This window comes from Carlito syrichta, unplaced genomic scaffold, assembly GCF_000164805.1.
Source record: "Carlito syrichta isolate Samal-C Ts95f unplaced genomic scaffold, Tarsius_syrichta-2.0.1 Scaffold303247, whole genome shotgun sequence".
In the NCBI taxonomy this organism is placed as follows: domain Eukaryota; kingdom Metazoa; phylum Chordata; class Mammalia; order Primates; family Tarsiidae; genus Carlito; species Carlito syrichta.
This window is the reverse complement of record NW_007247343.1, coordinates 90,385-107,894: the sequence shown is the minus strand read 5'-3', so window position 1 is coordinate 107,894 and position 17,510 is coordinate 90,385. Positions and strand designations below refer to the sequence as shown.

The window sequence follows — 17,510 nt, the reverse complement described above, 5'->3', positions numbered from 1 at the left end:
TCGCCGGAGCCCAGCAGGTTGAGGCTGCGGTGGCTGTGAGTGGCCACTGCACTCCAGTCTAGGCGACAGAGTGAGACTCCAACTCAAAATAAAATAAAATAAAAACTAATAATAATAATTTTTTTAAAAACCAACCAAACCAAACAAAAAAACTCCCAAAACACACACAAAGGGTGGGGAAATGGAAGATGTTGGTGAAAGGGTACAAAGTTTCAGTTATACAGGAGGAATAAGCTTTAGTGATCTATAAACAGCATGGTGACTACAGTTCATAATGCACTATATATTTCAAAACTGCTAAAAGAATAGATTTTATTTTTTATTTTGTTGGAGTTGGAGTCTCACTGTGTTGCCCAGGCTGGAGTCCAGTGGTACACTCAAACACCGCAGCCTTGACCTGCTGGGCTCAGGTGATCCTTCCACCTCAGCCTTCCAAGTAGCTGGAACTAGCTAATTTTTTGATTTATTGTAAAAATGAGGTCTTGCCAAGCTGCCCAGGCTGGTCTCAAATCCGTGGGTTCAGGCAGTCTTCTCACCTTAGCCTCTCAAAGTGCTGGGATTATAGGTGTGAGCCACTGCGCCTGGCCTAGAAGAGTAGATTTTTAAAGTTCTCACCATGAAAAATATGCTAATTAACTTAATTTACTCATTCCACGGTGAACATATACAGTCATATGTCACATAATGACATTTTCAGCCAGTGATGGATTGCATATATGACAACATAAATTACAAAGAAGCTAAACATTTCTATTGTCATAGCCATTATAAAATCAGAGTGCAATTACTTTATTTATTTATTTAGAGTTGGAGTCTCACTCCATCTCAAAGGCTGGGGGGCAGTGGTATGCTCACGGCCATCCCAGTGTTCACCTGTTGGGCTCTGGCGATCCTTCCACCTCAGCCTTCCAAGTAGCTAGAACTACAGGTGCGTCCTACCATGCCCAGCTAAGTTTGGATTTATTGTAGAGACGAGATCTCGCCAAGTTGCCGGGGCTGATCTTGAACCCGTGGGCTCAGGCAATCCATTCGCCTCGGCCTCCCAAAATCCTGGGATTATAGGCTGAGCCACCAAGCCCAGCCAATTACTTTATTTTAAAAAAAAAAACTTAGTGTAACTTAAGTGTGCAGTGCTTATAAAGTCTACAGTAGACTACATTAATATCCTAGACCTTAACGTTTGCCCACCACTTACTCACTGACTCACCCAAACAACTTCCAATCCTGAAAGTTCCCTATACAGGTGCACCATTTTTTATCTTTTATACCTTATTTTTACTATACCTTTTCTAAGGTCAGATATACAAATACCATTGTGTTGCAACTGCTACAGTATTCAGTACAGTAACATGCTGTATCGCCTAGGAGTAACAGGCTATACAGTCTAGGTTTGTGTACATACACTCTGATATTCACAAGATCAAAAATCGCCTAATGACTCATTTTGCAGAATATATTCATTATTAACTGACACATGACTACATACTAAAATATATTATACCCCATAAATATATACAATTATTATTTGTCAATGGAAAAGAAAATAAATATTTAAAAGGTAAAAAATAATCTTTAATAAAATACTAGCAAATTTAATCCAATAAGGCTAGGTGCAGTGGCTCACACCTATAATCCCAGCACTTTGGTAGGCAGAGGCTAGAGGACTACCTGAATCTAGGAGTTTGACACTAGCCTGGGCAACATGGTGAGACCTCATCTCTACAATAAATTTAAAAAATTAGCTGGGTGTGGTGGTGTGCACCTGTAGTTCCAGCTACTTGTAAGACTGAGGTGGAAGGATCACCTGAGCCCAGCAGGTCAAGGCTGTGGTAGACATGATAGTGCCACTGCATTCCAATATGGGTGACAGAGACTCTGGCTCAAAAAAATAAGAAGTTAATCCAACAATATATAAAAAGAATAACACATTACGACCAAGGGAGTTTACCCCCAAAATGCAAGCTGGTTCATATTCAAAGGTCAATATATACAAGTCATTGTATTGATGAACTAAAAAAAAAAAAAAAAAAAAAAAAACCAACATCCCAGTAGACATAGAAAAAGTACTTGGAAAAAGTAAACATGCATTACTGATTAAAAAAAAACAAACTCTCAACAGGCTGGCTGTGGTGGCTCACACCTGTAATCCTAAGCACTTTGAGAAGCCAAGGCAGAATTGCTTGAGTCCAGGAGTTAAAGACCAGCCTAGGCAACATTTGATTCTACAAAAAATTTTTTTTTAAAAATTAGCTGGGCATGGTGGCATTTACCTGTAGTCTGAGCTACTCAAAAAGGCTGAGGGGAAAGAATCACCTGAGCCCAGGAGGTTGAGACTGCGGTGAGCCGTAACTGTATCACTGCACTCCAGCCTGGGCGACAGTGACCATGACTCAAAAACAAAAATAAAACAACACAAAAAACCAAAAAAACCTCTCAACAAACTAGGAATATAGGGGAACTTCCTTAACCTAATAATCTAAGAAACAAAACAAACAAAGCAAAAAACCAAAAACTTCTACTATAACCAACTTAATGGTCAAAGTCTGATGATATTCCCCTGAGATTGGGAATGATGCAAGGATGGCCACTCTTCACCACCTCTATTCAAAATTACTAGAGATCTCAGTCAGTACAATAAGTCATGAAAAAGAAAATACATACAAACTGAAATGAAAGAAATCACACTGCCTTTATTCACAGAAGACTGGTCATCTACATAGAAAATTCTATTAAATTTAGATAAACGCTATTAGAATATGTGATCTAAGCAAGATCACAGAATAAAATACAAAATCAGTTGTATTTCCTTATAGTAGTAATCTGCAACTAGAAATCTGAAAAAAAAATTTTTTGAGTTAGAGTCCCACTCTGTCACCCAGGCTGGCGTGCAGTGGCACAATCTCAGCCACCGCAGACTCGACCTGCTAGGCTCAGACAATCCTTCCACCTCAGCCTTCCAAGTAGCTGGGACAACATGTGCATGCCACCACAGCAGGCTAATTTAAAAAAAAACGTTGTAGAGACATCTCTCACCATGTTTCTCAGGGGTCCCAAACTCCTGAGTTCACGCGATCCTCTCACCTCAGTTTTTCAAACTGCTAAGATTACAGGCGTGAGCCACTCTGTGCAGCTGAAATTAAAATTTTTAAATGCCATTTAAAAAAATAGAGACAGGGTCTCACTATGTTGCCCAGGTTGGTCACGAACTCTTGGACTCAAGTGATCATCCTGCCTCAGTCTCCCAAAATGCTGTGATTACAGGCATGAGCCACTGTACCCAGCCTAAAATGCCATTTGTAACAGCATAAAAATACTTGGGAGTAAAGTTAGCATAACACATCAGAAAGCTACAAAATACTGCTGAAAATAACTTAAGACCTAAATAATTGAATAGCTACACCAAAATGGAATGGAAGACTCAACAGCAAGGTATAAATTCATTCCAATTTGATCTATAAATTCAATACAATCCCAGCCAAAATCCCAGTAGTCTTTTTCATGAAAACTGAAAAACATTCTAAAATTTATATGGAAATGTGAAAGATCTCAAATAGTTAAACATTTTGGGAAATAAAAGTTTGAGGATTTACACTACTAGATTTCAAAACTTCTAAAAATGTTCTGATAATCAAGACATTATTGTACTGGCATAAAAACATGCATACAGATAAATAGAACAGAGATCAGAAATAGATGTTCTTATATGGTCAGTTGATTTCAAACAGAATTATCACAGGTTTGCTCTACCAAAAAAAAAAAAAAGCCTCCAAAATCACACAAACGATATAAAACTGAAATTTTATAGGTCGAAAACAAATTGTTCAAGACTGGCAACCTCATGTTTCAACCTGGTACATTAAATATATTTTTAATATTTAATGTATAACTTACATAAATTATATGCAATATTAATTTTTAAAGTATGACAAATACTATTACATTGCTTTAGAAATAGTGGGCATCAGCAAATCTTTTGTCGTCATTGTTTGAGGACGCAGCAACAACTGACTGCACCTATATTTGTTTAGTCAATCCCTTTTCCCTTTGAAAACACACACCAAAAAAGTTCTACCTAAACTACTTTAAACAAACCCAGGTAAATTCATTGAAAACAATCATCTTCATTTGGTGGTTTAAAAATGTCTGAAGGAGCCGGGTTCAGTGGCTCAGCCTGTAATCCCGTGCCTTTGGGAGGCTGAGGTGAGTGGACTGCCTGAGCCCGCGGGTTCGAGACCCGCCTGGGCAGCGAGACCTCATCTCTACAATAAATCAAAAAATCAGCTGGGCGTGGTAGCGCGCGCCTGCAATTCCAGCTACTCGGAAGGCTGAGGCAGAAGGATCGCCGGAGCCCAATAGGCCGAGGTTGCCGTGGCTGGGAGCGGCCACTGCACTCCAGTCTGGGCGACTGAGTGAGACTCCAACTCAAAAAAAAAAAGTCTGAAGGAAAAATAATATGCTCCTTTTAAGAATACAGTATAAGCCGGGCTCGGTGGCTCAGCCTGTAATCCCGCGCCTTTGGGAGGCTGAGGTGAGTGGATTGCCTGAGCCCGCAGGTTCGAGACCCGCCTGGGCAGCGAGACCTCATCTCTACAGTAAATCCAAAAAAATCAGCCGAGCATGGTAGCGCGTGCCTGTAATTCCGGCTACTTGGAAGGCTGAGGCGGAAGGATCACCGGAGCCCAGCAGGTCGAGGCTGTGGTGGCCGGGAGCGGCCACTGCACTGTGGTCTGGGTGACAGAGTGAGACTCCAACTCAAAAAAAAATTAAAAAATAAAAAAAAAGAATACAGTATAGCCGGGCTTGGTGGCTCAGCCTGTAATCCCGCGCCTTGGGAGGCTGAGGTGAGTGGATTGCCTGAGTCCGCGGGTTCGAGACCCAGTTGGGCAACTTGGTGAGACCTCATCTCTACAATAAATCAAAAAATTAGCTGGGTGTGGTAGCACGCGCCTGTAGTTCCAGCTACTTGGAAGGCTGAGTGGAAGAATCGCCGGAGCCCAGTAGATCGAGGCTGCAGTGGCTGGGAGCGGCCACTGAACTCCAGTCTGGGTGACGGAGTGAGACTCCAACTCAAAAAAAAAAAAAAAAAAATACAGTATATAAATAAAGAAATCATTAACCAGGAATTAAAAGCCCTGGTTATGTTAGAACAAGATGAAAGAAGAGAAATTAGTAGCAATTAGTCCTCACATAGTAACAGTACAAAATAGGTTACTTAACACTTTTCCTTTAAAACTAGCATTCCTTAACAGATTAGACAGATCACTGCAGCCAGAAGCCAAGAAATGGCCTAGAATAGAAACAAAAAAAGATAAAATAAAGTTCTTTAGGAGATGAAGGAAAGTAAATATTTTTATAAATAAGGCTGGTAAACCGGGCACCTGTAATCCCAGCACTTTAGAAGGCAGAGGTGAGAGGATTGCCTGAGTCCACAGGTTCGACAGCAGCCCGGGCAACTTGGTGAGACCTCATCTCTACAATAAATCAAAAAAATTAGCCGGGCGTGGTGATGCACGCCTGTGGTTCTAGCTACTTGGATGGCTGCGGCAGAAGGATCACCTGAAGCAGATAAAGGCTGTGGTAGCCATGAGCATGCCACTGCACTTAGCCTGGGGACAGAGTGAGATTCAAACTCAAAAAAAAATAAGTCTGGTAATAGTTAAACATGTCATTGATATTAAATATAAACTTGGGAGAGTTCACATTTCTTTAAACCTTTGTCCTAAGCTAAATACCGTATTGAGAATCTCCTAAAACTGAATCTCATCAACATACTGTTTTCAGCAATAGTTATGTATTATAGATAAAACAGAAGTCACTGGTTGTGTTAAAAACCCTGATTTAACTGCACATTTTAAAAATGACTACCGACTAGGCTCGGTGGCTCAGCCTGTAATCCCAGCACTTTGGAAGGCCGAGGCAAGAGGACTGCCTGAGTCCGCGGGCTCGAGACCCACCCAGACAACTTGGCAAGACCTCGTCTCTACAATAAACCAAAAACTAGCCAGGCGTGGTAGCGCGCACCTATAGTTCCAGCTACTTGGAAGGCTGAGGCGGAAGGATCACCTGAGCCCAGTAGGTTGAGGCTGCGATGCTGGGAGCATGCCACTGCACTCCAGTCTGGGCAATAGAGTGAGATTCCAACTCAAAAAAATTTAAAAAATAAAATAAATAAATAAGTAAATAAATAAATAAAAAGTGAGTACCAACTAGATCCTAACTACTCTCAACAGGCATCTGGTGACAACTAATCAAAAAACAAGGAAAAAAAAAACGAACAAAAGGACAATCTAGTTACCCAAGAGACTTGGAACCCATTACACTATTTTAATGATGAAGGTAGCACTCTACTCATTACAACATTCAGGAATTCCTGAGATGGTAGGTTCCAAGAAAAGTTATTTTGAAGTAATTTCAAACCTTCAGAAGAGTTGCAAGATTAGTACAACAGACTCCAGTATACCCCTCACCCAGATTCACCAATTAACATCTTCCCCCATGTGCTTGCTGTGTGAATGTGTTGTTTTCTAAAGCTACAGACATCATCATGCCCCATTTTGACATATACATTTTAAAACAAGGATATTCTCTTCTGTAACCACAGAATGATGATCAAATTGATAAAATTTATCACTCATTCAACATTATTATCTGGAATACAGTCCACACTCAAATTACAGTAATTATCCCAAACTTTTCCCCCAGATGCAAGAGTCAATCTAGGATTGTGCATTTCATTTGTCGTGTCTCTTTGGTCTCCTTCAGTCTGAAATAGCTCTTCAATCTTTTTTTAGTCTTATGACCTTAATAATCTTGAAGAGCTGTTTTACAAAATTCCTTAACTTTGTTTACCTGAAGTTTCCACATTAGATTCAGTTTACACTTTTTTGGCATGAATAGGGCAGGTGCATTACATTAGAAGATGATCATCCGGTCAAGGGGGTGGCATCTCAGATTCTCCACAGTAAAGTTCTCTTTGTAAGAAATCTTTGGGGAGACACTTTGAAACTAGGTAATTACCCTGTTCCTCTTCAAATTTCCCGTTTTTTACTCTTTCATTAATCAATTATTACTATAATGACTACAAAATGGTACTTTTTCTAATTTTGTTATTCTGTCTTTATTCGTTGGCATTCATTCTATACTCTGTACATTTTATTTTATGGGTTATAAAATCATTATTATTATTCAGTTTGAAACTCATATTGTCCCAGCTTTGGCTTGAGCTGGCTCTATGTCCTTTTGACACGTCATTTTTTGAGCACTTCATTACTTTCTAGAGCTACAAGACATTCCAGGCTCATCTTATACCTATCCTAACTCAGCACTGGAATCAACCATTTCTCCAGGGAACTCTGGTTCTCTTCCATGGGGAATGGGTATTCAGAAACTTTTTGTTTTTTGAGTCGGAGTCTCACTATGTTGCCCAACCTGGAGTGCAGTAACACACTCACAGCCACCACAGCCTCAAACTGCTGGGCTCAGGCGATCCTTTAGCCTCAGACTTCCGAGTAGCTGGAACTATAGGCGTATACCACCATGCCCAACTAATTTTTTGACTTACTGTAGAGATGAGGTCTCATCACGTTGCCCATGCTGTTCTCGAACCCGTGGGCTCAGGCAATCCTCTCATCTTGGCCTCCCAAAGTACTGAGATTATATGGCATGAGCCACCATGCCAGGCCTATTCAGATACTTTTTAAAACCAAAATTTAATTTGAAGTGCAATATTAAAAAAAACAGATAAAAGCAAGGAATAAGCAATTATGAACCTACTTTAAACATTTCTCTAAGTAGTAAAATCTGGTACCTTGCTACCTATAATAAGTAAATTACCAGAATAAATGCCCCTCATCACCAGAGCAGCCCAAATGTCCTCCTGATCTCAAAATGTATATAAATGATCACAAATTCTAAATCTACATGGTAAAAGTCCACCTAAAAATTTTTAAATATAGAGATAGGGTCTCACTCTGTCACCCAGGCTGAAGTTTACTGTAACCTTGAATTCCTAAGCTCAAATAACCTTCCTGTCAAGAAGCAGAGACTACAGGTTCATACCACAATGCTTAACTAATTTTTCAAATTTTTTTATAGAGACTTTATTTTTGTAATTGCTATATTGTCCATGCTGGTGTCAAACTCTTGGCCTCAACCACTTCTCCTGACTCAGTCTCCCAAAATCCTAGGATTATAGGCATGATACACAGTACTCAACCTAAAAATAAACTTTTATCCTGTGTTCTTATGAATAAGTGATTTTGATTATTCAGACATTTTCACTTGGATAAGAAACACTATATTGTAACAAGCACATGGAACCAACCTATGCCTTTTAGACTGTATGATGAACTCAAAATACATGCTTGTTGATTTTATGAACACTTCTTTGACCACCTAAAAGCAGAACAAACCAGTGACTACCTCTTATAGATGGAAATGCCATAAACAGTGGTATAGCTAGTCTTATAGATAACTTTTTCTCTCTTAAGACCTTAGAGCACACAACAATCAACAAGCACTTTGTATATCACTAAACCTCAAAGGGAATTAAACTGCTGGCTTGGTGGCTCAGCCTGTAATCCCACGCCTTTGGGAGGCTGAGGTGAGTGGATTGCCTGAGCCCGCGCGTTCGAGACCCGCCTGGGCAACTTGGCGAGAACTGATCTCTACAATAAATAAAAAAATCAGCCGGGCATGGTGACGCGTGCCTGTAATTCCGGCTACTTGGAAGACTGAGGCAGAAGGAACGCCGGAGCCCAGCAGGTCGAGGCTGCGGTGGCCGGGAGCAGCCACTGCACTCCAGACTGGGCGACGGAGTGAGACTCCAACTCAAAAAAAAAAAAAAAAGGGAATTAAACTAAGTATGATATGTAAGTTAAAATGATGAAATACACATAACCTAATTCATTAAAAATAATAAAATAAAGTAGTTCTTTATCTTTCATGATGCTTATTCTTCTTCGTCCTACTTTAGTACAAAGAAAAAAATCAAAACTGCAGCATCTACCCCCTGTGAAGCTCAAACCTGGGAAATGTTCCTTCATGTTTTAATTGCAAACTGCTATACTACCTGTAGAACAAGCTGGTATACCATCTGTCCCCCAATACTTCTCTACCTTTGATTTCTGTGTAAGAAGTTGAGGAGTACATTTCTTCATATAAAACCCAAAAACACTTTTATTTGCAACCCTACTTTGGGTCCCCAAAAAGATGAAACCAGAGGTCAAAGATAGCCATGAAAAATAGTGTCAAAAGATAGCAGCTGAGTAAGAAACAAGAGAAGGTACATTTTCTAAGTGGTCACTTTCCAACAGAGAAAACAATGAGAAATCTAAGCCAGTTACAGTAGGCTCATGCCTGTAATCCCAGCACTTTGGAAGGTGAGGCAGGAGAACTGCTTAAGTCCAGGAGTTTGAGATCAGCTTGGGCAATACAGTGAGACCCTGTCTCCACAAAAATATCAATACAAAAATTAGCTGGGTGTGGTGGTGCATGCCTGTAGCCTTAGCTACTCAGTAGGCTGAGGTGGAAAAATCGCTTGAGTCTAGGAGCTCAAGGCTGCAGTGAGCTATGATTATACCACTGCACTCCAGCCTGGGTAACAGAGTAAGGCACTGTCACTTAAAAAAAAGAAGAAATCGGGTAACCCCTTGGGGTCCCCTTCCACTGTGGGAGCTTTTCTGTTCTCTCAATAAATCCTGCTTTTAAAAAAAAAGAAGGAGAAATCTGCATGTCCAATAATAAGGAATTAGCTAAGTATGGACGGGTATCAAGCTATTAAAATCACTTTTATGCATAACATTAATCACAAAGAAACAAAGGAATGAAATAATGTAAAATTAAAAACAAAAGCAGAAGAGAAAATTCTCTGTATTCATTGTTACAACCACATGAATTAGAAAAGGAAAGGAAATGACTGGAAATGCACCCAAAAGAAGCTAACAGGTGTGTCAGAGAACTGAGATCAATACTTTCTTCATTCCCTCTGCCCCTTCCTGCCTCCCTCTCTTTCTTTTTTTAAGTTAGGTCAGGGTCTCAATCTGTCACTCAGACTGGAATGCAGTGGTACAATCACAGCTCATCCAGCCTTGACCTCCTGGGCTTTGGCGATCATTCTGCCTCAGCCTCCCAAGTAGCTGGGACTATAGGTGCACACCATCGCCCCCAGCTAGTTTTTTTTTTTAAGTTATAAAGATGTGGGGTACAATTCAGGGTTAGGTATACAAATGTTGATTATGCAGGTACCCTTGTTGATGTCATATGCCCCTCCCTCCCCTAGCGGTTTCCCTCAACTGCCAATCCCAACCCCCCACAGTTTCCCACTACTGCCAATCCCTTTCCTATAGTATTATCATTGTTCAAGGTTCGCTTATGAGTGAGAACATATGGTACTCTATTCCCAGTTAGTTTTAATATTCTTTGTAGAGATGAGGTCTTGCTACGTTGTGCCAGGCTGGGCTTTCTCCATTTCTAATTTCCTGTAAGTGTGGTTATATTGTTTGAGATAACAAAATTATAATAACAAGAGAAGTGGTAACATTTACAAGTGTGTTACAGTCTCTTAAAACAGTCAAGAACTAAAACAACCTTGACCCCCGTGCAGTGACTCATGTCTGTAATCCCAGCACTTTGGGAGGCCGAGGCAAGAGGACTGCCTGAGCCCACAAGTTTGAGACTAGCCTGGGCAATTTGGTGAGACCTCATCTCTACAATAAATTAAAAAATCAGCTGGGCATGGTGGCGCGTGCCCGTAGTTCCAGCTACTTGGAAGGCTGAGGCAGAAGGATCGCCTGAGCTCAGCAGGTCAAGGCTGCGATGATCGTGAGCATGCCACTGCACTCCAGCCTGGGTGACAGAGTGAGACTCCAACTCAAAAAAAATAAAAATTTTAAAATTTTAAAAAGTTAAAGCACCCTATTGCTGGGCATGGTGGCTCACACCTCTAATCCCAGCACTTTGGGAGGCTGAGGTGAGAGGACTGCCTGAGCTCATGGGTTTAAGACCAGCATGGGCAACTTGGAGAGATCTCATCTCTACAATAAAATAAAAAAATTAGCCGGGCATGGTGGTGACTGCCTGTGGTTCCAGCTACTTGGAAGGCTAAGGCGGAAGGATCACCTGAGCCCAGCAGGCTACGAGTGTGCCACTGCACTTCAGCCTGGGTGACAGAATGAGACTCCAACTCAAAACCAAAACACAATAAAACAAAAACAAAAACCCCATTTAATATTTACTATTAATTATAGAAAAATACATTTGGTTGGGCATGGTGACCAGTCTGTAATCCCAGCACTTTGGGAGGCCAAGGTAAATGGATTGTCTTGAGCCTGTGGGTTTGAGACCAGCCTAGGGCAACTTGGTGAGACCTCATCTCTACAATAAATAAAAAAATAGCCGAGCTTGATAGCGCATGCCTGTAGTTCTGGCTGCTTGGAAGGCTGAGATGGAAGGATGGCCAGAGCCCAGCGGGTCGATGATGAGTGGTATGAGTGTGCCACTGAGCTCCAGCTTGGGCAACGGAGTGAGACTCCAACTCAAAAAAGAAAAAAAAAAAAGAAAAATGTATTTACTTAATTGTATGACCACTCTATGAGGTAGCTACTATCATCTTATTTGACCAATGAGGAACAAAATTTTAAATATCAAAGAATCATATCAAAAGGCCCAGATTAATAAACTTATTGCCCATTTCCAAATATGTGGCTTACACCCAAATTCAAGAAATATCTACCATCTGGTAGGGGGTAGGGATCAGGAAGAGGGATACAGAAGAATGGATGAAACTAGTATCAAGTTGTAAAATACAGATCTCTGGTTCCTGGGGAAAAAAATCACAAAATCACTACCATAAAAGGCATCAGCTATAGAACTAATAACCAATGTTAAGAGTAGAATTCAGGCCATGAGGAGTTTGATAAAGAATGTCTGGTAATTTATCTAAAAGGTTAGATGAGTGAATCCTTTTTTAAGAAAAAAATGCTATTCAATAAGCTCAAGTCACAGACACAAAAAGCAAGGGTGACAAGCACTTGTAAATCTTCATCAACGATAGGAAGGCTGTTCACATAGAAGCCCAACCGCCACGCTGGGCATGGTGACGCATGCCTATAATCCCAGCACTTTGGGAGGCTGAAGCAAGAGGATTGCCTGAGCCCAAGGGTTCGAGACCAGTCTGGACAACGTGGCAATACCTCATCTCTACAATAAATCAAAAAAATTAGCGGGCCACGGTAGTAAGCACCTACAATTCCAGCTACTTGAAAGGCTAAGGCAGAAGGATTGCCTGAGCCCAGCAAGTTGAGGCTGTGGTGGCCATAAGCATGCCACTGGACTTCATTCTGGATGACAAAGTGAGACTCCGACTCAAAAACACACAAAAAAGAAGTCCAACGTCACTTAGAGCTGCAGAGACTGCAAGGGATGGCACACTAAAACCAGGAGACCTAGCTTCCAAATCTCTAATCTCTAAAACTAAGGAATTGGATGGCTTTGCCTCCCAAGATTGTTCCGGTTGCAAAACTCTTTAAAATACCAAACAATATTGTAATTGCTGCTGAGCATGACTTAGGTGAGACATGAATCTTACAGGGGAGGTGAGGCATCATGAGTGTCATCCTGTGATCAGTCCAACAAATTTAACTTATTTCACCCCATAATGTTGCAAATTCTGCTTAGTTTCTGCATTTCTTCAGACACAAGAAGGAAAACATTCTAGAGGGATAAGAAACAGATGGTAGGGTTAAGGTACTTGTTTAAAATCTTTTTTTTTTTTAGAGCTTCAAAATATGCAGTTTTTTTAATATGCAGTTTTCACAGTATTCTAAAATTTGAGTCACATGTAGTAGAAACATTATGATGTCAACAATAAAAATAAGCATGAGGACATAAACCGGTATGTGAACACATGTAAGTAGTCAAGGTAGGATGTAAAATTGAAAACCATAATTGCAAGAAATACTCTTTCATAAAACATTGTTCTTTCTATTTTCAATAAAAATAACTTCATTTCTTCCCTTCTTCTACCTTCCATCTTAACCTGCCTAGTCCTAACAGAGCAGACAGTTTACCCTTTTTACAATATTTACAAAAAATTTTTTTCAATTAAAAAAAATATCATCTCATTTTGTCACCCAGGCCGCAATGTAGAGGTGCCTCAAACTCCTGGGCTCAAGCAATCCTCCCGCCTCTGCCTCCCAGTAGCTAGAATTATAGGTGTGCATAACCATACCTAGGTAATTGTTAAAATTTTTTAGGTAGAGACAGGGGTCTCACTATGTTGTCCCCGCTGGTCTCCAACTCCTGACCTTAAGCAGTCTTCCCATCTCAGTTTCCCAAAGTGTTGGGATTAGCAGCATGGCCCACTGAACCTGGCTGAAACTTGTTTTTAAATAAATCATAACTGGGTAACATTTTCCATATATGATACCAAACTCAAAATGGTCAACTCTCCAGAGACATGATGGGCTCTTGCAATTTACCTTTCCTTGTAAGCTTGTACCTTTTGTTCAATTTGGGCCTGCCACAGAGCCAGGTACAGGGAGATGAGAAATATATTGAATTAATTTCTATGCCTTAGAATGGTGTTTCTTTAAGACATATTTTTGTAGGTCAAATAGAACTTTGAACATAACAGAAATTTACTGTTTAAAAGCCTCCTAACAACAACCCCAGAATATTATAGCCTAAAGAATCAACTACAGTTACTCATTTTCCTAATTGGCTCCAATCTCCTCAAAAAAACAACAGATAATGAAATGGTCACATGGCCTAGTTACCTCTTCTCATGGGTTTCAGTGTTCTGTTACTGTATTTAAGTTTATTTTACTTACTCAAACTATTCTCCATGCTTAGTATAATTTTAGTTTCTTTCTTCTTCAAGATATTCATGCATCTTTGAAGAAATAAATTTACAGTAAAAATGGCCAGTACGGTAGCTCACATCTATAATCCCAGCACTTGGGAGGTGGGGGAAGGGGGTTATCTGAGCTCAGGGGTTCAACCAGTCTGGGCAACTTGGCAAGACCTTGTTTTTACAAGTAAAAAAAAAAAAAAAAAAATTAGCTGGGCTTGGTAGCACATGCCTATTGTTCCAGCTAACTTGGAAGGCTGAAGCAGAAGGATAGCCTGAGCCCAGCGGGTCAGGACTGTGATGGCCGTGAGTGTGCCACTGTACTCCAGCCTGGGTGACAGAGAGGTTCCACTAAAAAAAAAAAAAAAAAAGCAAAAATGTATCAACCTTTAGCTTCAACAATGTGTAAGTTTTCTGAGAGGCAGACCATCTAACAATCAAGCTACTTTCCACAAACATTTAAATAAACTCACACCAGGCATGGTGGCACACCAGGTGAGGAGGCTCACACCTGTAATCCCAGCACTTTGGGGAATGGAGGCAAAGGGATTGCCTGAGCCCACGGGTTTGAGACCAGCGTGAGCAACTTGGCAAGACCTCGTCTCTACAACAAATCAAAAAATTAACTGGGCGTGGTGGCACACATCTGTGGTTCCAGCTACTTGGAATACTTGGAAGGCTGAGGTGGAAGGATCACCTGAGCCCAGCAGGCTGAAGCTGCAGTGGCCATAATAGTGCCACTACACTCCAGCCTGGGTGACAGTGAGACTCCAACTCTAAAAATAAATAAATAAATAAATAAATAAATAAATAAACTCATAACAAACAAACTCACATTTAACGAATTAGGATACTTGTTGATTTTGAAATTGGTCTTTTACTAAAATAAGCAGCTATAAGCATCTATAAATCAAAAAAAAGGGAAAAATAAATCTACCTATACAGGATTCCACTTCTGGGTATATACTCAAAAGAATTAAAAATAAGGTCTTGAAGAGATATTTACAGACTCATGTTCATACAGCATTATTCACAACAGCCAAAGGGTAGAACCTAAATGTTCATCAGTGGATGAGTGTATAAACAAAATGTAGTATATACATACCAGGAATGGTAATGTAATTCAGCCTTAAAAAGGAAGAAAATTGTGATACAAGCTACACGTGACAAACCTTGAAAACATTTTAAGTGAAATAAGCCAGTCACAAAAGGACAAATGCTGAATGATTCCACTTATATGAGGTACCTAGAGTAGTCAAATGCTTAGAGACAGAAAGTAGAATGGTGGTTGCCAGAAGGTAAGGCAGTGGGAGAATGTGGTATATACATACCATGGAATGGTAATATTATTCAGCCTTAAAAAAAAAGAAAATTCTGATACAAGATACACATGGATGTATAGCCACCACGAGGATTTGTTAAATGAGCACAAAGTTATAGTTTTGCAAAATGAAGAGTTCTGGAGGTTGGTTGCACAACAATGTGAATGTACTTAACATTAATGAACTATACACTTAAAAAATTTAGATGGTGGGCAGAGTGGGGTAGCCCATGCTTGTAATCCCAGCACTTTGGGAGGCTGAGAGAAGAACACTTGAGCCCAGTTCAAGACCAGCCTGGGCAACATAGTGAGACCCACATTACTAAAAAAATTTTTTTAAATCAGCAAGGTATGGTAGCACACACCCATAGTCCTAGCTGCTCAGACGGCTGAGGCAAGAGGACCACCCGAGTTCAGGATGTCGAAGCTGTGGTGAGCCATAATCATGCCATTGCACTTCAGCCTGGGTAACAGAGAGAGACCCTGCCTCAAAAAAATAAATTTTTTAGATGTAAATTTTATGTTATGTGTATTTACCGCTCACAAAATCTTCCCTATGTACCAAAGCTAAATCCTAGAGTTGAAAACTCATGTAGTTTTGAACTACCACATTATCCATCATTTCAACAACATGTGGCAGGGTGAGAAGTCAAGCAAGACAAATAGCTCTTCTGAGTACCTTATGCTGTTTAATGACAGGTGTGCTGTCCGAAATAATTAGATTTTAAAAGGAATACTGTAGCCTTAAGCCTCCTCTGGAACTGCTTAGTGATCTCAGTTTCCCTTCATTAAGTTCTTGACAGCTCAATGTCCTCACATCTGTCACTGTTTGGGAGACTGATTCCAAGAACATAAATTGCTTCAAGGATTAGGCAACAAATTTATTCTGGTTCATGAGACAAATCTGAACCCATCTGTTTTCTAATCAAAAGCCATATTTGAATCAGTTTTGTTCCATCACAGGATAATACTAATGGGAGCAATACAATCATATGGTATTTTCCTCTTTTCTATCTATGTAATATAGATAATTACAAGAAACCAAATCAATTAAAGCCATGACAACATCCTCAGAAACAGGGTCTTTGCAGATTGTAGGATCCACTACCTTTTCAATCTTCATCTGTTTATTCTTCTGACCACTATGATTACTTTTTCTCAGAATGACATGGTCTCTTTTGGAATGACATGGGGAAAAATATTTCCATGTTATAATAACAAACTTACCTTAATCTTTTTTTAAGTTGTAAACTGTCATGAATGATCCTTTTAACAAACTCTAATTCACCTCCTTCTGCCATGATCTCTGTGATACCTCCTGTATTTACAGAACTAGGTGGAGGTCTTCGAGGATTTCGAGAGTTTACTCCCTAAACAACAACAAAAAACCCTGGTGAAAAATTTTCATGCCTTAAGAACCAAGTCTTTGAATGTAATCTAGATCTAAGTTAGAAGGCCTAAAAGTAATTCTACTTCCCAAATATTATGCTAAATTTAGGATTTTAAAAAGTCACATAGCCACTATAATATTTTACCTTAAACAGCTTTATTCATGCAAATATTTCTTCCCAGGTCTTTTTCCTTTCATCTTTGTAATTAAGCATTTAAAAATTTTACCTTTATATAGCCCAATCTGTTGCTTTTTTCTACACTTCCTGCCTTGGTTTCGTGCACAGAAAATCTACCCAAACATTAAAAAAATTTTACTTATGTTTTCTTCTATTACTTTTTTTTTTTTTTTTTTTGAGTTGGAGTCTCACTCTGTCACCCAGACTGGAGTGCAGTGGGGCACGCTCCCGGCCACTGCAGCCTCGACCTGCTGGGCTCCAGCGATCCTTTCCGCCTCAGTCTTCCAAGTAGCTGGAACCACAGGCGTGCACTACCACACCCGGCTAATTTTTGATTTATTGTAGAGATGAAGTCTCGCCAAGTTGCCCAGGCAAGATCTCGAACCCCCGGGCTCAGGCAATCCACTCACTTCAGCCTCCCAAAGCACTGGGATTACAGGCTGAGCCACCGAGCCGTTTCTTCTACTACTTTTATGGCTTTGCTTTTTATACGTAAATACTTAATCCATCCTTTCTTCACACCATATGAAAAAATTAACTCAAAATGCACCAAAGAACTAAAGGTAAAATGAAAAGCTATAAAGTGCTTAGAAGAAAAAACAGGAACAAATTTTCATGACCTTGGATTGGGCTTGGATATGACATCAAACGCATAAGCAACAAAAGAAAAACAGATAAGCTGGCTCGGTGGCTCAGCCTGTAATCCCGTGCTTTTGGGAGGCTGAGGTGAGTGGATTGCCTGAGCCCGTGGATTCGAGACCTGCCTGGGCAG

The 17,510-nt window shown here is 40.2% G+C and overlaps 1 protein-coding gene across 1 annotated transcript in view; it reads right to left on the bottom strand.

Moving 5' to 3' along the window:
* The window catches only part of METTL16 (methyltransferase like 16), an 84,546-nt gene that overhangs the window by 18,390 nt on the left and 48,646 nt on the right, over nt 1-17,510 (bottom strand). The window contains exon 6 of the mRNA XM_008058213.2: nt 16,398-16,540. Within this exon, the coding sequence (XP_008056404.1) occupies nt 16,398-16,540 (143 nt within the window). The remainder of the gene's footprint in view (nt 1-16,397; nt 16,541-17,510) is intronic.